The sequence below is a fragment of the Vidua chalybeata genome, chromosome 13 (genome assembly GCF_026979565.1).
Source record: "Vidua chalybeata isolate OUT-0048 chromosome 13, bVidCha1 merged haplotype, whole genome shotgun sequence".
NCBI classification, from domain to species: domain Eukaryota; kingdom Metazoa; phylum Chordata; class Aves; order Passeriformes; family Viduidae; genus Vidua; species Vidua chalybeata.
In genome coordinates this window covers 3,790,967-3,815,349 of record NC_071542.1, presented here as the reverse complement: position 1 = coordinate 3,815,349, position 24,383 = coordinate 3,790,967, and the positions used below count along the sequence as shown (strand labels likewise).

The 24,383-nt window shown below is 42.6% G+C and overlaps 1 protein-coding gene across 27 annotated transcripts; it reads left to right on the top strand.

Moving 5' to 3' along the window:
• Positions 1-3,745: 3,745 nt before the first annotated feature.
• TPM1 (tropomyosin 1) lies at positions 3,746-23,966 on the top strand. Of its 27 annotated transcripts, none has more exons than XM_053954459.1 (10): positions 3,747-4,035; positions 4,685-4,810; positions 4,986-5,111; positions 11,317-11,450; positions 12,574-12,691; positions 13,427-13,497; positions 14,313-14,388; positions 14,936-14,998; positions 15,263-15,332; positions 16,591-16,673. In XM_053954459.1, exons 1-10 carry the CDS (start codon positions 3,922-3,924, stop codon positions 16,671-16,673), a joined length of 981 nt encoding a protein of 326 aa, XP_053810434.1. In that variant the 5' UTR covers positions 3,747-3,921. The 27 variants fall into 27 exon arrangements, with proteins under 27 accessions (XP_053810440.1, XP_053810434.1, XP_053810433.1 ...); XM_053954458.1 differs by lacking the exon at positions 14,313-14,388 and adding an exon at positions 13,749-13,824; XM_053954447.1 differs by lacking the exon at positions 4,685-4,810 and adding an exon at positions 18,113-18,201 and having other exon boundaries at positions 3,750-4,035; positions 16,591-16,669.
• The last annotated feature ends 417 nt before the right edge of the window (positions 23,967-24,383 follow it).

Sequence of the window (24,383 nt, the reverse complement as noted above, 5' to 3'; positions counted from 1 at the left end):
GGTTTAGGGCCTTCTCTTCCCTTATAGCTGAAGCATAGATGACCAATTTCCCCAGGAGAAATTTGCCCTTTTTATGCTTCTTTCAGAAATATTGTCCCTCAGTTTCTTTAGTGCAAAGCTCTTGGAGATCCTTACAGGATAAAATACACTGACTGTACTAGTAAAACCTGCCTGATTTCATCAGTATTATTTTATTTGTTTTTCTAGGTGAATACAGAAGTTTTCAATTTCCTATTTTTTGATAATATCCTACACTCATATTGTTGGCTCCCCTTATCCAAAAGGAACATTCCTGTTTTACAAGGGGAGCAGAGGTCTGAGAGACCTTTGAGAAATTGGTTTATATTTCATTTATATTTGCCTCCATGTGAGGGAACACTCCACTTTTCAAATGACATACAGGCCTGTGAGTTCACTCTGACTGACCTAACTTGAATCCTTACTAGTTTTTTTAAAGGCATGTTTTATAGAACTGGCAGAGCCAGTTGTTAGGTGTCATTTCCTGTATATTCCTAAAAAAAAGACCCACACAAAAAAACCCCAACCCACAACCCAAAGCAAAAAGAGACCTAGGAGAAGAAGTAGGTAAAGCAACTCCAAAGGCATGTTTGAAGTTTTTCCAAGTGATTATGTCCACCTACCTTTTTGTCTGTTATCAGAATCAACCCCCTAGGACCAACCCAATCTATGCCCAAAGAGCAAATCCTCCTCAAGGCAAATTTCTGCCCATATCAAGGTATATGTGACATGACAGAAACATCATTATATAAACAAGTCCCAGCCTTACTCTGTACTGTATAGTCAGCCTGAATTGTGGCATCACCAGCTCAGAGAAGGAGTTGCGAATTTCAAAACCAGGCATCCTTTCTTGGTGCTTTGAGTTTGCTGTCTTGATTTTCTAAAGAGCACAATTAATTTAACAAAATTCAAAATTAGTTCAGTAGGTACTCCCCAGAAGAAAGAAGAAACTATTGCTAGGGAGTTCCTGCACCATTTATTGATGAGATGAGCTGAGCCATTGTGGTGAAAAACAAGAGGGGACAAGTAACAGAGAATTGGTACTATGTCATAAAAACAAAGTTTGTGCTGCCTTCTTTTTTCAATAAGTAAAAATAATTTGCATACAATCTGTCTTCACATATCAATTAAAGAGGGGGAGACTATACAAGCTATTTCATTTCTAAACCTATCTTTCTTGGCTAGCTGGAACAGAAGTTTCCAAGTAATTGAAATTGTTAATGAAAGGTATAGCAAACATGTTAACACATGTCTGTACTTTTCATATTCTCTCCAGGAGGAAAACAAAAATTAAATCACCATCAGCCAGTTCAGCCCCATGGATGCAGGTCATCTTGCTACAAACAAAGCTTATTAACTGGACATTTTCATGTAAGTAGAACTCAAGATTTATTTTTTTTTTCTGTGGAGGTGATACCATCCTTCAGGTATTTTTTTTTTAACTTTGTGTTCCTTTCCTTCTGCCTGTATCTCATACTTTCTCCTGTATCCTAGAGGCTCCCATGTCATGGCTAATATTCTTTTAGAAAACTCCAACAGGGCCTGCACAAGCATTCTTTTAAGAGCCTATCAGCACCACTCCCAAATTAGCCAGACAGCTGATTGCTTAATTTCGCAAGATATTTTCTTTCCCCAAAGCGAGAAGAGCTACCTCAGTGAATTCCCAGCCATGATACTCTATGTTTTTTAAGGCATCTTCTGTGGCAGAGGAATATGTTCTCCTAAACTAGGGTTAAAACATACTGATACATTTAACAAAGCAGCCAGGTTGTTGAACAATATATAACTAGGTATCTTTTAAATATTCACTATACTTAGCTCAGAAAGGCCCTAATCTGTACTGACTGTAGTGTAAAGTCAAAGTAAGTGCCAAGAGAAAAAAAATACACTTTAGAGTTGGTTGTGACTAATTCTGTACTTTTTCAATACTCTTGTGTTTTAAAACGTTCTGTGGAAGTGCAATGTTTTACTCAATAATTGTTATTGTTATACTAGTTTGGTTATTAAATCAATGCAGTGAGAAAGGACTGCAGTGATAAATATCTTTTCTTTAAGTAGGCATAAGGAAAGCTTCTATTTTGTCAGTGGACTTCTGCTCCCTAGGAGCATGAATTCCACATGCCAAGTTGTGAGCCTCTGAATTTTGTGTAGTTCCTAGGTTAATTCAGATTATGGCCTTTCTGAGGACCTGGGGACTGGAACTGTTGGTCTGAACCCTCATCAGGGGGCTTTGCTACCTTGTAGAGCTGAAGCTTTGTGGTGCAGGTCTTTTAAGCTCTCCAGGAGCTGGCCTCCAAGGCCTGCTTTGCAAATCCAGCCCTTAACTGCCCTGGTAAGCAGCATGAGCCAGAAGTTGTAGGACATTCATTCCTCCTGCAAAGTCACATCAGTTCAGCTGATCCAGTGACAGCACCACGGAGGAATTTTCTGCTACAAGTGTTGAGTGTAGACAAAAGCTGCCTAATTTTCTCTTTGTGCAACCCACATCCTGTGGGACTCATGCACATCCCTGTACTTTCTACGCTGTACAAGGGAGCGTGTGTCCTAAGGACAACATGTCGTGTCTTGCTCACTCTGCTGATGAGACTGTGAGAGACACGCCAGAAGTGAATTAAATAGGTCTTCACTTAATTATATGTAATTTTGTTAATTGTCTATCTGGTGCTGTCCCTCACTGGCATTACGAAAGGTGCAAGTCACGTCTGTAGCTAGATCCCCTGCCCCAGCTATTCCTGGGCTCCTTCCCTCGCAGCTCTGGTTACCCACGGCAGGGCATGGCTCCCACGGCTCTCGTTGAGGGTCGCAGTAGCTCCCGTCCGCCTTTTCTGTTACTCCTTGCGCCCTTGAGCGCGCAGTAACGACGCGCGTCTCTCTGGAGGGCCAGGAGCCCCGGCCAGGTGCTGCAGAGGAGAGCGGTGCACTTCGGGAGCACTGGCAGCTGCTGGCACCTCTGCCCTGCCCTGCGGGTCAGGGTCGCACCTCAGCCCTTCCCCTCGGTGTGGGTCGCGGCAGAAGGCCAGCCCTGCCCGGGTCTCACCGCAAAGTCTGGGCTTCGTGCCCGGCGCTGCACGGGCCGGCGCAGCGCCCCTCAGCCCACATTTGCTGCTGCCTGGCTGTTGACTAGAGGTGCCCTCTCCTCCTCCGGCTGCCGGGGGAAGGTCTCGGAACGCATTCATTCCGTACGTGCATGCGATTAACCCCCTACTGCCCGTCCTGCAGCCCCCGTGCCCCGCAGCCCCGCCTTCCCCTGCCGCCTGATGCGATCGGCTCCGCCACCCTCCTGCTGTAGAACAGATTGATTTCCACGGGTGAGGATGGCTCCCGCACGGAGCCGGTGTCACCCAGACGTCCTGTCCGCTCCCCGCGCTCCGGCTTGCTGCCTTTTTTTTTTTTTTTTTTTTTTTTTTTTTTTTTTTTTTTTTTTCCTCCCAGGAGTAGCAGCGAACTGTCCCGTCCTGCCTATTTGGAAATGGGAACAAATTGCTCCCCCGCCTTACCTCGCCCATCGCATCCCATATATAGTCATATCTGCGGTCAAATGGCAGGCGGCAGCGAATGGGAAGGCTGTGCCTCCCAAAGAAACCCGGGGGGCAGTGAGAGAGGGAAAGGGGTAGGGACGAAAGGAGGAGGGGAGGGAGGGAAGAAAAAAAGCCGTTTCCAAAAAAGTATTGGATGTCTTGAGGAATGCAGTCAGCCCCCTGGGAAAGTACATATCTGTGAGGCGCTCTCTGCCCGCCGCTTGCATTCGGCTGCGCCCCGTCTCGCACGGATCAACCCCGCCGCCCGGCAGCTGCGCTCCGCTCCCCCGGTGACCCGCGTCCGGACTCGGGGCTGTCCCGCAACTTTTCAAGTTTTTCTTTCGGAAGCAGTTCGCGCGGGGACGCGCCCTAGCCCACCGCCACCATGGATGCCATCAAGAAGAAGATGCAGATGCTGAAGCTGGACAAGGAGAACGCCTTGGACAGAGCCGAGCAAGCCGAAGCGGACAAGAAGGCAGCGGAGGAGAGAAGCAAGCAGGTCTGCACCGAGGGCCCGGGCGCAGCGAGCGCCGGGGCGCAAACCTTTCCAGACTATTCTTTTTTTTTTACCTCCTCCCCTCTTCTTCCCCCCTCACCATACTTTGTTATGTTCCACCCCCGCGCCCCTGCAGAACTGGCTGAACTTTCCCTAAGGCAGAGTTTCAGCCTGGCAGCTGCCGGCTGGAGCTTCCCGGGGGCGCGGCGGGAAGTCCTTCCCATTTCCCCACCATTCCAGCTAGGGAGCAGGGCCCTAGGACGGCTGCGTGGCCTCTGTGCCTTTGTCACAGGGGGACGGCTTAGAGAGACTGCCCGGAACGCCTGGTTAGCACTGGACAGATATGCGGCGATTTGGCAAAGGACAGTTAAAGCTGTGTTCGCCCACTCCAGCATCACTCAGCAGATGTGTCCGATTCGAACTGCCCTCCCGCCCTTCTCCGGACGCATGCCCCACTTTATTGTCCTTCTTCAACCCCCCTCCTTTACACCTGGGACTTCTCAGTTCGGGGAGGGGGATGCATTGATTGTACGTTTCTAGGAGATCCTGAAGGTGGAGGGAGAAAGGAAGAGTGATTTATAAATTAGTTTCACAGTTTTCTAAGCCGAGGGAGAAACATATTTGTGCGTTATATTTCCTCTTGTGCACCTAGTTAGAGGATGACATTGTGCAATTGGAAAAGCAATTGCGTGGGACAGAGGATACAAGGGACCAAGTGCTGGAAGAGCTACACAAGTCTGAGGACAGCCTCCTCTCCGCAGAGGAGAATGCTGCCAAGGTATCGTGCCCTTGCTGCAAGCAAAGAGGATCTAACTGTCTCTCCTTCTTTCTCTCTCTGTCTGTCCTTTTCTGTCTCTTCTGCACTCACACCTCTCCGTTTGCACGATCACGCTGCCTGCTGCACTTTTTCCTGCCCGCCCGCCCCTCTCCACCACTTCCCACCCATATCACAGCTGGAGGATGAGCTGGTGGCTCTACAAAAGAAGCTGAAGGCCACTGAGGATGAGCTGGACAAATACTCCGAGTCCCTTAAAGATGCACAGGAAAAGTTGGAACTGGCTGACAAAAAGGCCACAGATGTAAGTTACCCCCATCCCTTTCGCCACAAGTCCGAAAGAGAAACCACACACTCCCTCTGCTCAGGACAGCCTGGACTCCTACTCTGCAGCACTGCAAAGCTTTGCTGAAGGCAGGGTCCAGGCACCTCCTGGACAGGGAGGTGGGAAACACAGCACTGCCTCCCTGCATGAGGTTTGCACACTATCAGAGGCATCTGATTGGGTTTCCGCTCACTTGATGTGTCCTTTTTATGTGTACTTGCCACTCTAGATGTGAAAGTAAAGAAACGGTGATTTATCTATTCAGGTGATGGGTAAAACAACTCAGGGTGGAACAACACTGTCTTGATAGTGAAACAGAAGCAGAGAGTTAATAGTGAGTAGATGCGGGAGAGGAAGATCGGGAGATCGAGAAGAGCAACAGCTGCTAGTTCTGTTTTCAAGAGAGCTGTTCCTAGGTATGCATGTGTTAGAACTGCTGGTAGATACTGGTTTGGCTCACTGGTCCCTGAGATAAAAGGTTCTCTCCTGCTTCCCCCCCCCTCCCCGCCCCCGGCCCCCTTGGAATCAGTGGAACTGCTTCACTTGTCAAAGAAAAGTTCAGTCTTGTGTGATGGAAAATTGTCCAGAAGATGATACTTGCTAGTTTTGCAGTTCAGAGGACAGGGATCCTGGGAGCAAGCTGGGAGATATATATAGCTCAGCACTTTATATGGTAATAAGGCAAGAGCTTGTGCCTCTCCCAGGCCCTCATCCCACCCACCTGTCTGTTCCTGACATGCATTTAATGGATCGCATGCATGGAACCATAAGAGTATAAATCTGTGCAGTTAACGTCTCGGTCTCTATTGCTGCTGTTGGACGATTTAATTCTCCTTGAGTAAATCTCAGGTCTGAATTACAGGATTAGATAAAACTACAGTATTTCCAAAGCAATGACCCTCCTTTTCCTATAGCTCATCTTTAAAAGTCAACCTCAAAGCCAAAATGAAAAGGAGTCACCTCAAGTGAAGCAAGCAAAGTATTTCAGGGGGAGGAAGGATACTTTCAAAAACGGGAATGTTACAAACAACAACTTGGCATAGAAGACAACATGCTTTTATCTTATTTTATTTCTAAAAGGAATAAAGCAAGAAAAGGTTTAGCTTCAGTATGGCAACTAAGTTATATAGCTTTGAAAGAGAACCCAAGAACTTAAGTAACAGAAGTGTTCAAAGGAACAGGGGAGGGGGATCCGTGTATAATGTGGATCAGATGTCTGCTCTGTGCAGGCTGCCATAGGAGAGGCAGCTTCCTAGCAGGACATTTATTTAGTTTGTTCAAAGGAACCGCATATAGATCCAAGGGAGATATTCCTTATATGGAAAAGTATGCAGACTATTTGGAAATAGCTTGCCTAGGATGAAGACAGGAGAAATGCTACTAGATTCCCGTTCTGAAACTAAGGATCTTCCTAACTGATCCCCATGCCACTTGCCCCTGCTGGAAAACAGTGTTTTGAAGCTAGTTGGGGGCAATTTTATTTGCAGTCTTCCCTGAGGTAGAGGGTGGGAGAGTGTCTGGCTTGTTTTCATCGAGGTAAATGCCTTATTTATTTGTATGTATGGAATATGTCTGACAGTTTAGGGATGTTTTTCTCTTTTTGGCAATGAAGAGTATATTTGGGGCATTGCAATTGACCCAGTATTTACCTTATTAGTTTGGATAGTTCCAAGCTTTAGGAAAAGGGCAGAGGCAGGGAGGGAGTGTCAGCCCACTGGGATGGACTCGTCTTTCACTGGGACGAGAAAATCTTACCTGTCCGGTATGACTCATCTCCCGAAAGCCAGGCACATCCCTGGAGCCACTCCACCTGCGAGGGGGCAGCTGCAACCCCCTCTCCCCTCCCCGTGTCTCAGGAGCCAGGCCGGGTGCGGCAGCATCTGGCGGGTTCTTCGATGTCATTTTATGACGCTCATATAAGGGCGGTTTGCGGGGGGAAAGGTGGGTCTTGACCCCGGGTCCGGTCCGGTCCGGGGGACCTCGCGTGCTGTGCCGCCAGGCGGCGCTGCTGCCCCGGCACATCCACTGGGCACGGCCGCGATGCCGGCAGGACCGGCCCAGCCCCGGCCACGACCGGCCCAGCCCCGCCAGGACCGGCCCATCCCCGGTCAGGAGTGGCCCATCCTCAGTCACGACCGGCCCAACCGCGGTCGGACCGGGCCAGGGCCGGCCCATCCCGGTTCAGGACCGGCCGATCCCCGGCCCGGACCAGCCCATCCCTAGGACGGCTGGACCATCCTCTGTCCCCGCCCCGCTCCCAGCCCGGTGCCTCAGCCCCGCCCCGGAGCGCTGCGGCGCAGGGGGACTTCCGGGGCTGCGGCGGGCGGAGGGAGGCGGCGCGGGCTGGGCGAGGTGCGGGCATGGCGGCGATGAGCTCGCTCGAGGCCGTGCGCAGGAAGATTCGCAGCCTGCAGGAGCAGGCGGACGCCGCTGAGGAGCGGGCGGGACGGCTGCAGCGGGAGGTGGACCAGGAGCGGGCGTTGCGGGAGGAGGTAGGGCCGCCCCTCGGCCCGGCTTGGGCCCGGGGGTTGGGGGCGCGGGTCCCGGGGCGCGGCCGCCCCGCCTGCCTCCCCAGCCGGCGGAGTGGGAGGCCGCTTCCTTCGCCGCTGTGTCCGACAACATGGTTGTTACCTGCCGGGCCGGCCGCGGGGTCGGCCTGTAGTGCTGCGTTCCCCGGCTCGGTAACCCGAGCGCTGCGTGGGCCGAGCCCAGGTGCAGCGCGCAGGGAGACAACACTAGGTGTGCCGGGCAACAGCAAAACCCCAAGCTGGAATGAGGTCGGACTTAGGCGAGATGTTTGAGATTACTTGTTTTATATTAGGCTATGAGCAAGGTTTTACGGGGTTTCCCCCCCCACAAGTCCTAGTTCTCTTATCCCATCCAGACGAGTTCACCTGTGTGGGAAGTCAGCATGGCGACTGTTGGGAAGTACGTAGGACTGAACCTGAGATGGGCCACAGTACCTGACAGCACCCCGACAATGCGAGCGTACAGCCCCGGCTTCTGTGCATCTGTAGAGTGTGCTGTTCACCAAAGCTGCTCGCCGAGAGGGGAAAGGCTTGGTTTTAGGCAGAGGCAGGATCAGGTGTGAGCAGCATAGACTTAGGTAGCAGAGAGATGTAATTATGGGTGGCAATCACAATTAAAAAAAAAAAAAAAAAACTGATAAGGCTGTTCTTTGGCTTATCACTGACCTTTGGGAGTTCCAGTACCTGTAGCTTAATGTTTCCTGCTGTAAAATGTACAGTGTTCTTTGAGGCAGTTTCAGTGTCTTCAGTAGTTCCATAAAAACAAAAAAAAAGAGAACAAAGCTTTTATATAGTTTATTACAATAGAAAAAATGGTGATTATTTGATTTCCTTATAATATGGGTCTTTCTGCACATTTTGGGCAGTAAGTTCAAAGGAAAAGCCTCCTGATTACGTGCAGTTGATCTTCCTTATGGAGCAAAATATGGCCACTTTTGCTTGTGTAACTATTGCATTCTTGCAGATCACGTTGCATATCTGTTTTTTTTTTTAGTGGTGAACCATAAGTCATTTCATAAGGGTTTCTGTTTTTAAAAAACTTGTACTTGTTTTCTAAACTTTGTAGAGTAAAGGACACAAAAAATTCCTACTTTCAGTAATGTGTTATTGTGAACAGCGTATTAAGGAATTTTTATTGAAAAGGGACATTTTGCTTTTAATTTTTGTGGCAGAAGGAATAGTGCTGGAGGAGTAATCACAGCCTTCTGGTGGAACCTTCCCTTAAGAGTTCAGCTACATTGCAGTAAGGCCTAGGACCCTAAAGGTTAATGTTCATCTTTTCCCTGGAGTTGGTTTATGTGGATGATGTGGAATTCTGCAGAGTATATTTACATGGTATTTAAGTTTTTGTGTGGATGGGTCAGTGCTGGAGTGAATAAAGGCTGAAAAAACTGAACTCCCAGGCACATGTAGACATATACTTTTTCTACAGTGCTGGCTACAGATGAGGGGTTTTATTGTTGCTGCTGTATTTCTGCATGCTTGAGGAGGGAGGCTTTGAGAGCACTGCAGCAAGGGAGCTGAGGTGTGAATCTGCTCCTTCCCTCAGTGTAATGCCTTACATGTATAGTATGTGACCAGCTAGGGTTGTTAGGTGAGGGGTTTTTTTCTTCCTATGCGAGGTACAAATATGCAAACAACAAAAAAGCTACAGCTGTGCCAAAACATAGCACAGCCTCCAGCTTTTGATTGTTATACCAGATTGTTAAAAGTTTCAAGGTTGTGATTAACAGCCATTCCTTTAAAAAAGAATCTTGTTTTGAGTACATGCATCTCAAGGGGCTGTTGGTAATTATTTTTCAAAACGCATTTTTCTTCTTCCTTCTGGAAAACAGAATCTCCTTTATAATAGTGATGATTAACACCCAGTGGTAACTTATCCATGTCATCACTCATTGTAAAAATATGTGGTGTGTAAGTGCCATGGCAGAAACGTGGGTTATGTTTGCATGGTAGCAGTGGGAGTGCCCCGAATGTCACTGGGGTTTTTTCCTTCCTTGCCATATAAGGAGAGAAGTCCTGCTCTGCAGAAGAATAACTGGGGCCATATAAGGCTGATTGGTAAATCCTTAGTGAGTTACTGGAGCAGGAAGTGAAAACTTGAACTTTAGTCACCCTGTGTTTTGAACTACATTTTATGCTCTTATCATGATGAGTCTTGACATGATAATAATTAACTTGAACATGACAAATTTCCCTAGGGTAGCCTTTATGAAAGGTCATTTTCTTTCTTAAATGTGAAAGTTCAAATTCTTAATGTTTTAAAGCCAGAAGTCCAAAACCAGAGGTTTGGAATACTACTGCATGATTACATAGCTAAATGTTTGATAATTGGATTAATGTGGATCTCTAAGGATGAAGTATCTTCTCCTTCTGGTTCTATGTGTTCACTGCCAATGTATATTAATGTTCAAAGATATAATTGCTTCCCTGCTCATGTTACTTGCAGTCATTCTAGCTGGACATCATTACTGTTATGTCAAAGGTTGTTTTATTTGTCTGGTCTGTAAGTTATTCTTTTCTGTGTTATGTACAGCAAAATCTTTTCTATGGACAACTGTATCCAGCTACCTCTGGCTAGAGAAGAAAAACTACCAAACTGATACTTTTGGTATCTACTTTTGCCAGAGGGTTGGTTTTCCCCTCAACTAGACATCATAGAAAATTCAAAATTTGAACATCTAGCAAATGTATATATCATATATGTTTTCAGTACTGATTAAGTGTTACTCTCTGAAGTAATTAACTTCTTAGAATAGTTACCCTTTTATATATACTTTATGCTTAATATAGTTTTGAAAGAAAGTAAGTTTAATGATGGGGTTACCATAAGAAAGCTGTTTTAGAAATTACTCTGCAACTTAAGCAAGTGTAGATTTGGAGCTGTAATATATAATAGCTTGTAGTGATAAGAGGCAGATGAGTTGCAAGTGTTATACAGAAGGTTAAATGAACAGGTAATTCAAGAAAAGAAAATTTAGGGGAAGATTGCGGATGGAACTATGGAAGAAAAAAAAAATACGTTTTAAGGGATTGCTGCCTGTACCAGGGCCCTTGCTGGTGCCTTTTTTGTCAGCTCTTGCACAGCTTGCCTGTAAACAAAACTTCTGGGTATTTGGGCACTACTTAAATGTTCTCAGACTCTCTCTGTGGCAGCTGTCTCGTTGCAAGCGCTGATCCAGGTGTGTTTTTACATGTTTACACTGAACCTTTCTTAAGGAACTCAAGGAAATGTAGGGACAATTCTTACAAAATATGGTGAAAGGTCACAAAGGAATTGAGGTAACAGAAGAATTGAGTAATTAGCTTGTGTTGATTTGATTTAAAAACGGGAAGGTCTGTAATTAATGTCTGCAAATACAATAACAGAAAATATTTGGGTAATGGTGCATAATTCTTCCTGTGCAGTTCTTTCTAGTACAAATTGTACAGTCCTTGATGTGCTTCATTGAAAGTAAGCATTAATCACTTTTTTCCTCTGTTAAGCAATATCTTCACAGTTCAATCATACACATCTCTGTGTATGGACTTTTTAGTGGATGAAGTCAGAAATTACAAAGTGCTATTAAATGGTACTAGCAGGTAATGGGGTAACCTTTTACAGAGGAAGATGTGTACCTTACTATGAATTAATTTCTATTTCTTCCTGTGCTTAGGCTGAGAGTGAAGTAGCTTCTCTGAACAGACGTATCCAGCTGGTTGAGGAAGAGTTGGATCGGGCTCAGGAGCGCTTGGCCACTGCCCTGCAGAAGCTGGAGGAGGCTGAGAAGGCTGCAGATGAGAGTGAAAGGTGGGTAGAGCCACGCCTGCATGGATTGTTACCCTTATGCAAAGATCATAATTGCCAGGGTGTGGGTTTGGGAAATAAATGAAACCACTCCTAGGTCTCTGAATATGTGTAATCTGCTCTTCCTTTGCGTACGTGGACTTCAGTTACAGCTTGTCTGTAGAAATGTCCAAAATATCTGGTATTGGATTCCTTGTCAGTTGTGAGGATGAGACTTAAGTGTGGTAGGTCTTTTGATGTATCATTCACATCCTGGGAAAACTGCTTGGCCCAGCCCAGACTTCTCTTATTGGATGACATCTCCTTGTGATACTCTTGTGCTGTTGGGTGATTCTTGCTTTCATTGTGGGTAGAAAATCTCCCCTGCAGAGTAGCGAAGTGCTGGGAGAGGCTTTGGTTCTCCTGTTGGCAAGATTGGTACGTGAAGGTGAGCAAAGAAAAGAGACAGATAATTCCTTCAGATTTCCAGAAGTCTGTAGTGTAAGTTAGGAGCTCAAGCTTTGTGACTTTGGAAGATCTTGTCCTCTTCTTCCAATGGTATTTTCTAGCTGTGATAGAACCTTTTATTATGAAAGAAACCTACACATTCTGCATGTGTATTTCTACCTTACTCAGGATGGAGTCTGTTGAAAAGAAATGTGCCGGAGAGTCACAGTATGTTTTGAAACGTTTAAGGTAATTTTGTATCAGACATGTGCAACACAGAGTATTTCTTGTTATGAAGGATTTAAATTTTGCTTTTAGAGAGCACAGGGACCTTCTAGGGCTCTGACATGGCAAAACCGAGGGGAGTCTGGCCCATAGACATGATTATTGTCAGAACTGCAAGGGTTCTAACGTGCTGTTGATGAGTGTAAATGCACAGATGTTTTCAGTCTTATTAGGTGTTTAGAAGCAACACCCTTTGTTTACCTTTCTATAAGATGAGTTTTTCCTTCCTAAGACATGTTTTGTTCCTTGAACGTCTGAATGGACAGGACTAAAACTATGGTGTGAAGACTCATCTGTCTGATGTGTTTCACTCACCTGAATACCACTGTCTGAAAGTCACGTACCACAAGTAGTAGAGTTGGAGATAAACTGATAAGCCCTGAACCTTGCATTTCCTGTTTTTCACGTTTTTCAGAGGAATGAAGGTCATTGAAAATAGAGCCCAGAAGGATGAAGAGAAGATGGAAATCCAGGAGATCCAGCTTAAAGAGGCTAAGCACATTGCTGAAGAGGCTGACCGCAAGTATGAAGAGGTTAGTTCTTGAGTGCAGGTCATCTCTTTCTAAAGCCTATTAGGCTGTGCCTGTAATTTTTATTTTTCTCTTTTGCCTTTTAAGTTCAAAAGATCACAAACACCCCTCTCACAGCTGTGGAAGGAAATTCAGGCACTCAGATACCTCAAGGGACAAGGTGATGGGAGATCTGAGCTTAGATCTTTCACTAAAATGTTTGAGAGTATTCCCTAAGCTCTTAGGGAGAGAACTATTTTTCAGTTGCCTTTTGGTGAATGAAAGGGAGGTCTTGAAAAATATCAGATAATTAAGTCTCAAATGAATAATGGAGATATCACATAATCAAACTCATATGTTGACCATAAAATGAAGAGGTTCTAGAAATAGGTGAGGTGTAGTGCAGTGACGCTGTTGAGCCAGGGACGGGCAAGACGACTCGTATGATTTCAGAAGGTAAATGAATGTTTATTCAAAAGTACGTCTCTCTTTTATAGAGAACATCATGAAGACTGATTTTATTGGTTTTAAACTAAAAACATTTTACTTGATTGGTACACTGGATTTAGGTTAGTGTGGTAGAACGTATCTATAAACATTATGAACATAAAGCAAGATAATAGATTGTTTATATTCTTCTCGGACTTTTTCCCAGGCTTAGCCTGGCAGAAATCTTTCTCTTTTTCTCTCTGACTGAACTGAGAATATCCACAGTGCAGCAACATAATATCCCTGATTGTCCCTTGCCTGTCCTTGTAGGTGGCTCGTAAGCTGGTGATCATTGAGAGTGACCTGGAGCGTGCTGAGGAGCGTGCTGAGCTATCAGAAAGGTAAGTGCGGAGCTGCCCTGGGATGTATGTGAGGTGCTAGAAGAGAACTATAACTGCATGAAATGTTGGCAGCACACTGTGTGTTCAGCTCAAAGCTATGTTTTGCTCATTTACTGTAATCGTTGAAATAAATGGTCAGTGCCAAAGTAAATGTGTTCCTGTGTGTGTGCGCGCGTGTTTTGTCACTGCATGCTGTACCTGCACACTGATTTTGTGAATGGCTTTTGTGCGTTTCATGTGTTCACTAACAGCCAAGTCCGACAGCTGGAAGAACAGTTAAGAATAATGGATCAAACCTTGAAAGCATTAATGGCTGCAGAGGATAAGGTACTGATACTAATAAACAGTTTTTAGGTTTAACTGCAACCCAAGTGTTTCAGCTTCCGTAGCCAGTTAGCTCACTCAGTAGTAACAAATAAATCCTTGCTGTGCTCTTTACTCTCTCTTTGCATCTCGCTTTGGTGGATTTCTTTGGTCTCTTTTTTTGTCTATTGATTTTTATCTTTAAAACTGATCTCCCGTGCAGCCAAAAGAAGCTGAACTGTCTCACATGTAAAAGCTCTGTAAATGTTTCTGTGTAAGCCAAGAGCTGTAGATAAATTTGTCTGGTCATTGTCTTAATGTGCACTTGAACTGGTGCTCGGCATCACAAAGAGTTGCTTTCAGTCTGTGATGGATCAGCTGCTTTTGAGGCCGTTCTTTTGCCCTGTAATTGTTTTCATTTTTCTCTATCTTTTCCCCCTATTTTCTCCTGTTTCTTTTGCTTGACTGAATCTTCCATCCTCCCCTTTCCTGCCTTACCTCCGAAATAACAGCAAATGTGCTGAGCTTGAAGAGGAGTTGAAAACTGTGACCAACAACCTGAAGTCGCTGGAGGCTCAGGCTGAGAAGGTAGGCTAGAGACTTATGAGAGAATGTGTCCCTTACATTGTCATCTGGCCTATGGGGTTTTCTTTGTATGCCAGTCACTTTGCAGCATTTCTTCAGGGCTGTTGTCAATAAAGGCGTTTGGATTTACTACTCAATTCATATTTGGCTCCCACTGGAACATAGCATATCTTGTAGTTCCAAATAGGTCAGTATTATTTGGCCACATGTTCTGTTGAGTATTCTGACAGGATTAAGTGTTAATTATAGAATGTCCCTCAAAATGGCATTGTGTACTAGCATTAAATTTCTCCAAAAGACATTCCTCTTTAAAATTGTAGTACTAATTTCTTCTCAAAGTTCCCACCGTATTGCAATGGAATGTAACTCAAGGGAAATTTGACTCTTGTAATAAACTGTACTACCACAGCCTTCCAAGTGGAATTAATTTTGTTTTACCTATAACAATTTCTTGTGTACAGATAATCTATTACAAAAGTTTCGAATGCGGTGTGTTTTGAGTATATTTAGAATACCCATCTAATACCAGTGATCCTCTTTCTAATTACAGTACTCACAGAAAGAAGACAAGTACGAAGAGGAGATTAAAGTTCTGACTGACAAACTGAAGGAGGTAAAATGAGAGCTGTTCTTTGCAACGAGTCTTCCTATGCACCTTTGAATTTTTTTTAGTATAAATTTTACTGTGATGCTGTAAGGATGAATGTACCATTTTGGAAACAGTTTACTGTTAAATATCTCCCCTAGAAATTAGTTTATATTAGCCTTATTATTTGCCTCCTCTCACTGTGCTTTTTTCCTCACTTGAATTATTTCTTTTCTACTCCTAAGTACTGTGTGTGTTTCCTAAAGTAGTCTGTATTTGTCCTGACTTCAGGCTGAGACCCGTGCTGAGTTTGCTGAGAGGTCAGTAACCAAGCTGGAGAAGAGCATTGATGACCTGGAAGGTATGTGGGGCTGTTTTTCTACTTACTGTGGAAATACATATCTCTTGTTCTTCTCTTGTGTGAGGGATTTTGTTGGGTTTTTTTAATACCCAGTTCTACTGGGCTGACTTGTCCTGCTTATATAAATGGGTCTGCCTAAAGAGTAGACAAAATATTTTCTAAATGAAATTTATTGATATCTTAAATGCTTCAGGTGAACAGTGTTTTGCTCTTGCCTGTTGCTTTTTTCTCTTACGTTCTTCAATTTTTTTGCTTTATACTCTTCTATTTGGAAGTATATAAATGTTACAGGATAAATGATCAGATGACAAGTGTTACTATCATCTTAGTAAAGAACTGATGAAGAGTTGCATTATGTTTGCAATAGTTAGGAAGGTAGCAAATTAACCTAATTTATTACTGTGATAAGTGTGGGTCAGGCAGATTTTGTGACATAGACCAGTTATTCGGTTTTGGTAAAGCTAATAGATTGTATACATAATCAGAAGGACAGCTTATTCAACTTCGGAGGGTTTGTTTATAAGGTTTGGTAAATCTGTCAGAACTGCAGCAGAGTAGTAGAATGTGCTTTCTGCCTCTGGAGAAAGCAATTCAGTAGGACTTTGTAATTTGAAGTTATATGGAGTTTGCTATTTAGAGGCATTACACTAAGTGTAGGATTTGAAGAAGCTAAATTGCATGGCATGGCAGGCTGGATTCTGCATGAAGGTGATGAAATGCCTAAGTAGCTGCTGAAAATTTATGATCGCTGACTCAGGAGGGAAGCAGAGAAAAAAGATAAGTGTTTAGAAGGAACAAAAATTGCTGTAAGAAGCTGAGTTTGATATCACACAAACTGGAGTGGTTTAAAAAAAAAAGTGGTAGAAAATGGTAACATCTTCCTTGAGCCCCATTTTTTAATCTTTCCTCCCTAGCTCCTGTGTCCCCTCTTAATTAAAACAAAAAAGCATTAAAACAAAAATCCAGGGCAGTGAAACATGGATTTTTTGTTTCTTTTATACTCTCTTTTCTTGGTTTTCTGTATATCACAGGTTGCCCTGTTGGCAGTGCAGTTAATGAACTTGTTGCATAGAACTGTTCACTATTTACTTTCTTTTATTTTTCTCTAATTTTGTTTCATTTTGTCTATCACAACACTTCTTTCTGTGCACTCTTTCCATTTCGTATGGCTTCTGGATGCTATCCCCATGCCACCACCTTCACCTTCCATCCTGCTCCATTTCCTTGCACACCTCTGCCTTTCCTGGGGGAACATCAGATGAGCTCTATGCTCAGAAACTGAAGTACAAAGCCATCAGTGAGGAGCTGGACCACGCTCTCAATGATATGACTTCCATGTAAATGTCTTCCCAGCTTGTGCCCGCTCCTGCTTCCCTGCCCTCACTGATTGCGCAGTGAAATGATGCTCCCTGTATAGTGGGGGATGCTTTCCTTTAGAGAGAATAGGTGTACAAAATACCATGAACAATTGCTTTACCCTGGCAAAGTGTGGGTGAGTGTTGTGCCAAGCCAGGTAAATACTCATGGTGATTTTGTAAGCTTGTGGTTACTTTTTGATTCTGTGTCTGCAGTCCTTGTGTCTTGTGGTTGCCCTTTGTTTGTAGCTCTGTGTTTATCCTTTCAGTTCACCTCTGTTCAGACATTATCTACCAGGCCCATCATGTTTGTTTTACCAAAGAAAATTGCTGTGCTATGTGTTGCATTCAGAGTGTATTCCTTTGCCTGCTGTTACAGTTTTTGCTCTGGCAAAGTTCCTGCAAAAATGTCAGAGACATTTAGACTTAGCTGTATTTTCTATTAATGACAGTAGAAAGTGTTTATCTAAATTTTCATAACTGCTCTGAAAATTTCAGCTGTTATCACTGAATTTCATGTGTGGAAATGGATTTAAAATACCTTGTCATTTAAACCCATAAAGACGACAATTGAATTGTAGGTTTCTTCTGCATATTATCTGGATAGCAGTAGTAATTTTATTTGCATACACCAAAAATGTAGTAATACCAACTTTAGTCATAAGGAGAAAAATAAAGATTGGCAGGAAAGTAGGAGATTCAACAGCTGTAAGATGTGACTCCTCAGTGCAGTGTTTGACACAAAGTGACTCTTGTTCCACTGACTCTGAACAGAGGTCAGCTGTGCTACCTCCACCTTCCCATGCATGAGCACTGCAGCTGACATGGGAGAATGGAAGAGCTGTGGCTCTCAATTGCTTAGGAGGTGCAATGTTTAGTCCCAGAATTCCCTTTTGGAAGCCCAGACACGCTTTCAACAAGACCTTTCTAAGGTTTCAACAAACCTTTCTAAGGTTTGCTTAGAGCTTTTGTGTGCACCCATATTTTAAGTGGTTTTTTTCTTCATGGTTTTTTTTGTCTCCATGTCTGTTCATTACTTTCCTCCTTCTCTGTACCAACATTTTAGTAGAGGTCTCATGTTGCCTGCTTTGTGTGCTTTGATTTTTTGTTTTTAAATTCCTCCCCAACATATGGTTTTGCTTAGTGGCTTATCAAGCAAATGGATTTCTTTTTGCTTCCTCTCTATCCAGAGATTACAATATTTCTTCAATTTGGGTTATTTCTAAGTGGAAAACAGACTTAAAATTGTACTCTACTGGTATATGAGGACATGACCATATCATTCCAGTCCCAGCATGGTGTACTGTTTCTCTAGCATAGTCATCTCAGCATGCTGGGCTCTGCTGTGCCATTGCTGCTTTTTTGAAAGTCTTTACTGCACCTTTTTTCATTTTCTACCTTATCTCACTTTTTCTTTTCATGCAGATAATTTTCTTTGCTTCAGTTCTCCAAAGACATCTTCATCGGGTTGGATAAAACACCTTTCCAAGTTTTGGATGTTTCATGGTTTTATTGTCCTGTCTTCTAGCTTAGTTGACTCTTCCTCTATCACCTGTCTCAGAACATGCTCTTTTTGTGCTCTGCTGTACAGAAACTACATTTCTCAATGTAAAATAAATATCCCAGCTGTATCCCTTTTGTTACTCCTTTGCCTTTTATTTATTTAACTAATTATTTAAGTTATTAATAAAATCTGTGCTATTATGCTGTTAGGGATTTCATTTTTTGGTGTTTTCATTTTTTAGCTGAAAACACTTTTGCCTGAATGTTGACAATTCCAACCCAGCAAGTGCAGCGTGTGAAAACTGACCAGTTATTATCTTAGTTTTTCTCAAACTCTGCTGCAGATAAAATGACAAATAGATGTAATAGGAACTCTTCCAGTTGTTATTGTTAGGACAAAATTTGCAAGGACACTACTTCCTTGGGTCACTTGGCCGTGGGAGCATGGCTGAGGGAGCAGTTATATCCTTGATGTAACCAGATTTTTCACATAAAAGCCTGAAATCTTTTCCTAGCTTTATGATGAAGACTTCTTATCTTTGTTGAAATGTGTTTGTTGATTAACTTCCATATTTGAGGCAGATTTAAAAAGGCAGCATCAAAAACTTTAAATTCTTTTTTTCACCCAAAAATAATCCTTGAAATGTCTTGCAAAAAAAGTTTTCCCTCTTTCACACCTCAGTTATTCAGTGAAGGTGATGCTTACTAACATTTTGGGATTTTTACAATATATTTTTCTTGAGTAGCATGATAATATTGGAAGTTCATTGGGGAGGCTTCGGTAGCTTTCCCCTTGTGCTTAGTTCAGACTTGTGAGTTTGAATTGCAGACTCATGAGAAATGGTTCAAAGTTGGAGTAGGAAAATTCTAGTGATTCTGCTATTAATGAAATTACTCTGCTACAAAGTGGAACATCATGGATTTCAAGTTTCAGCTGATTTGTCACTGATTAAGGATGAAGCATTAAATACTGACATCTTGTGCTCTTTTTGTATTGTTATTTGCAACTAGGGAGTTTATTGCCTTATTTTATCTTTATTTAAATCACACTGAAAGAAGTTATTTTCTCATGAAAGCGAAATCCAGATTGATTTCTGGTGATGCTGTAACTCTATATTGCTAAAGCTCCTAAGTCACCAAAGCTAAATAAATTCATTATACCATAGCTGAACTGTAGTTTTTAACTTTTAGAAAAATGTAAATGTCTCTTTCTTGTTCAGCTTCAAGATTATTCAGCAGTGCAGTCTAAACTAGATTTTCTTCCCTCCTCAAAACTTGTTTTCCCAATAAGGCTTGTGAATGGATGCATGCCCTTCCTGGCCTGCCATCCTTGGATAACTTTGGCATATTCCAGTTTTCTACCTATGACACATCCTAATGTTGCTGGCTGGGGGCAGAAGCCCAAATACAGGATATATATCAGCAATCACAGTTCAAGTAATTAAGTTCAGTAACTTACTACTCCTCAACTGACACAGTAAGTGACTGTGTGTGAAGGGTAACCAGATAGAATAGGATATATAAAAGTTAAGCAAATATAATGGGATGAGCACTTGTGAAATGTCTGAGGCTAATAACTTCACAAATGCAGGAGTTAGGGGGATTGTGGTCAACTGTAACTTGTCATCTGAGCCAGAGTAAAATATTCTGCAGCAACTCCAGCTGCTTAATCTATTGTGTTTTGGTTCATTGTTTTAGCAGAGTTTTTTGTCCACTCAGTTCCTCGCAGTACTGGTGTTTCTTAAGAAAAGTAAACAGAAAAAGCAAAATCCATTGTAGGAATTTGTCAATTTTGACCATAGTGATTTTAAACATCAGTATTAAATTTTTGCCTTTTGTGTCAGTCATACATGATCAGCTCTGCACTGAAGGATGACAGATGGCTGGACAGAGTACTGGAAATGAGCAGTGCAGTGTAGATCCCCAGGTAGCTGCATGCAGAATTCCTGGTTGGTTCTGCTGCTCTGATCTTCACTCCAGGGAGCTGTTGTCGTTCCCCATACTGGTGTGGTTCAGCACTCTTGTCACCCTCAGTTGTGCTGTTGTACCTGCCATGTCTGGCTGGTTTTGTGCCTGAGGTTTCTTCCCAGGAGTGCAGGTCTGGCTCTGGGCTCTGCTGAGCGTTGCTGGCTCTACACAGAGCCAGAAATCCCTGCTCTGCTGCTGGGGCTCTTGCAGAGCCAGCCTCTGCCTCTGGAGCAGACGGACACATGGCCCATGGGGAATCAAGGGCTCAATGTACACTTGGGAAGTGCTTTCCTTGCTTTACTGGGGGATTTAGTTGTTTTGGAAGTTGAGAAATACTGTAAATCTCTGCCTCAGTCAGAGAGGATATTTCTGTGATGATGGTAAGTTCACATGATTAATTTTTTAATAACAGCTATATACACTTTGCTAGACAAATGGAAATTTTAGTTACTCTAAGGCTTTGATGTTTTTTTCTGCACATATGTAACATTATCATAATGAGAGGGACAAGATTTGTTACTGGAGGATCTGCAGGATCAGAGCTGTGAAATGTGCCCTGGCTTTATTGAGCTGGCTGTGGGAGTTTGGGCTAGGGAGGAAGCTGGGAGGAGTTGCTCACCGTACAAACAGACCAGCTCACTGCACAGCTTTGCCTTTGCTGTGTCCAGTGCCTGCAGGGGAAGAGGATTCCTGTGGAAGCTGTTAGGCAGCTTTTGGAAAAGAGTCAGAAACAGTCATTTCCTGTAGGGGAATAATCTGGGATCAAGAGGTCAGGAGTGCAGTTAGGCTATTGAGAAGAGCATGGACAATTTGAGAGCACAAGATAGTCAAAAGCCATTGTGGAACATTTTTACTGTGCAAAGCAACTCTCACTAAATGTGCTGTCACAACATGGCTGTGGCTGTTCTGTTTCAACACAAATTGTCCTGTTTGCTGTTTTTGAGCAAAGTGTTCATCCTTCCTTTTCATTTTCACCAAATGTGAGTCTGTTTTCTTACAAAGTAAAACTCAGCAACTTAAAGGTATCAAAATTTGTTGATTCCAGTAGCACCAGTAATATTTACCTATCAAAAATAACATTTTTGATAGGTAAACAATTCCAGTAATACTTACCTATCAAAAATATTTCAGCCCATCAGACCTCCTAGGAAAGGTGTATGGGCTGAGTCAGACCTGGTGGTAGTTGCCTACTAGCATTTCTCCTGCTGTTACTTATGCTGGCTGTAGTGCAATTGTTTTCTCTCTACTGGCAGATGAGGTTCCACTACACCTTGAATAGTTGCAAAGAATAATGGCACTCATAAAACAAATTCACACACTGTACAGAAGACTAAAGTAAGACATAGTACTTCTAGGAATATAGCTGCAGTTCTTCCATTTCTATTCCAGTTTGTGTCTCTCAGCTGTTCCCCACACCAGGAATCTTAGCCAGTTCTTGATATGGTACAATAGCTGTTCCTTGGAGTAGCTATTACTAGAGTTCTAGAAACAGAGGTAAAATGTTTCTCTCTATGTTACTGAACTGTCTGTCATGTGACCAGTTTCTTTAGTAACTCTTATTTAACTGTTTTCTCTGTCTAATCTGTCTTCATTCTGCCTCTTTTTTCCCTTCTAATCTGCTTGCTGCCTGTACAGACCAACTCTACCAGCAACTTGAGCAAAACAGTCGCCTAACTAATGAACTAAAGCTGGCATTGAATGAGGATTAAACTTTAGTGTGACTATATTGTTAACTTGTTTGAAAACACCTTCTTCCAAATTTCCTTTAAGAATGAATCAGTAATTGTTGAAATAACCAAGAAACTTAGAAATTGATTTTTTTTTAGCTGTTGATTCTGTGGTAAATTAATGAAAGAAATTCTCTTGGGAAAATATGGAAATGCTTCTTCTCGATGAGGCTTTTCATTATGTGTCTGCACACCTATTTTGGAGGAGCACGAAGCTCTTCTGTGCAGTAGCTTCTTTCCATTTAAGTAAAGAGTTACAGCATTTCACTATGAGTATTCAAAAAGTAACAGCCTGTGTTGCAGAAAGGCACTCGGTTTATCTGACAGCATGAATTGGCCCTAAGATTTTTACCACAGTAAGAGAAAAATATTCACTAGAATCCATATTTCTGTATTTCAAAACCAACTTAAAGGATACTACAGCTGTTTTGTCTAGAGACTTTGATGTGATAATTTTGCCTTACTATGAATTTGGCTTGTATTTGACAATTAAAAAAAAAGAATGGGAGCTCCATCTGACAATACCCAATCAGTTTAAAGGTATGCTTGCATAGTATGAAGTTACTATTACTGGATCCTGGTGGGATGCACCACCAGAACATTATGCTCATTTATTGTGTTAACTATGTGTGTTAGGTGATTGTCCTATAAAAATGTGCATGCAACATAAGGCTACTAACTTTATTTTTTTCTAGAAGAAATACATTTCTTAAAGATCACTTTGCCAAAAATTATAATAGTTGTAAATTTTTTGTTCTTTGTGGTTTTGAATTCTATGAAACTTTTAATTTTGTATCTGCAAAGAACTTATTTTCTTTATTGCCTACTTAAAAAAAAAAAAAGCCACTTATTAGCTCCCATCCCTATAAGCAAAGAGCTTCCAGAACATTGTGTCTCTGTTGGCAGTGCATTTTCTTAACAAATGCAGCTGTGAACAGTTCTAAACTTGCATTACTTGCTGTTTGTTTTATTAATTTGGAATTCTCTCTAGTTGTGTTATCTGGAAACATTAATATGTATGAGCATGCACATTTCTCTCAGAGGGTTTAGAAAGCTAAGCAATGATGATTGCATGCCTTCATGTTCAGTGCCTCCAAAGAACTGCTATTCATGTTTTAATTTTCTAATCCCACAACAGAAAAAGTGGCGCATGCCAAAGAAGAAAACCTTAATATGCATCAGATGCTGGATCAAACTTTACTGGAGTTAAACAACATGTGAAAACCTCCTTAGTGGCAACCACACTATTTGTTTTATCATTTTTACACCTGCTTGCTGTGAAGCCCCATAAACATGTCTTTATTTTAGTTTCATCACAGTCACAAGAACATCTGCTAAATTATCAAGCAGCGGTCAGGGAAACACCAAAATGGGCAAGCCATATGCGGGTTAAACAACATTACATTATGGTTTAAACGTGCCATTTCCCAGCAAAAATGTACCTACACTTTGTAGAGAGTTCAGCAATTTGGTATGCTTAGTCTTTGAAGAATCCTGGCTGTGGCAGAAAGTGTCCCACCTCAAGTGCCAACTACAGTTTTTACACAAGAAGAATGATTCATGTTCAAGAGAGATCAGGTGGAAATGGTGCTATTTGGAACAAAAGGTTCTACTTGAAGTCTTTTCTTTGATATCAGACAAGTCAGGAGTTGTCCAGCACAGTAATTTATTTTTATCAGTACTTGACTGGTCTGTGAGAATTTGGACTTTCTGTGCCTTTTAATTCAGTAAAACAAAGATATATAAGCAGTGGAGACAAGAGAAGGCTTCTGAAGGTTTTAAATTGTATTCTTGCAACTCAATATAGAAGTGTAGGTCAGCATTTCACCTTGAGTTTTCATTTGATTGTATTTTTCATGTTGAAATGAAAGATTCAAGAAATTCAGGACAAAACATTAATTTGGAAGAGATTGTGTTAAAATGTATTTTATTTGTGGGGATTTGGGGTAGGGGAGGAATTTTCAAACTGATATTTGCCTCACTTTTTTCACACTTTCCTTGAGCAGTCTTAAAAGTATACCTGTATGTAAACATTGTATAATGACATTAAATAAAATGCACATTTTAGGACATTTTTTAAATTTTGTTCTCCTGTGGTTTGTTATTCATCACATCAGTTTCCTTTGCATCCCTGTGTAAACTCTGCATGTGTGCAGTGTCTCTCATGGTGTGAAACACTGTTAACACACTGGCTCCAAGTCTCTTCTGTGTTGTTAGGCCAAGGTATGGAAATGTGGTGGTTTGGCCAGATTGGATCTGCAGCTGCTCAGAGGGGCCCTTTGAGGGCCATATTGCAGGAGCCTGTCCCTGTCACTTGACTGCATGCCCAGGTGTGTGCAGGATGCAATTATCCCATAGTAAATGGTAGAACTTTCCAAAATTACTCATCATTGACCAAAATGTTTTTGGTAAGACCATTGCAGAGCTCCCATAGACCTCTTTGGGAAATGAGTCCGGAAGGCCATGCTCTTGGAAACACTAACATCTATTTGTATATC

Coding starts and splice junctions, on each gene's coding strand:
- TPM1 (XM_053954465.1), top strand. CDS start 3,922: ATGGATGCCATCAAGAAGAAGATGCAGATGCTGAAGCTGGACAAGGAG. Junction 14,389..14,935: donor TGGAGGCTCAGGCTGAGAAG/GTAGGCTAGAGA, acceptor TTCTAATTACAG/TACTCACAGAAAGAAGACAA. Junction 14,999..15,262: donor TGACTGACAAACTGAAGGAG/GTAAAATGAGAG, acceptor TCCTGACTTCAG/GCTGAGACCCGTGCTGAGTT.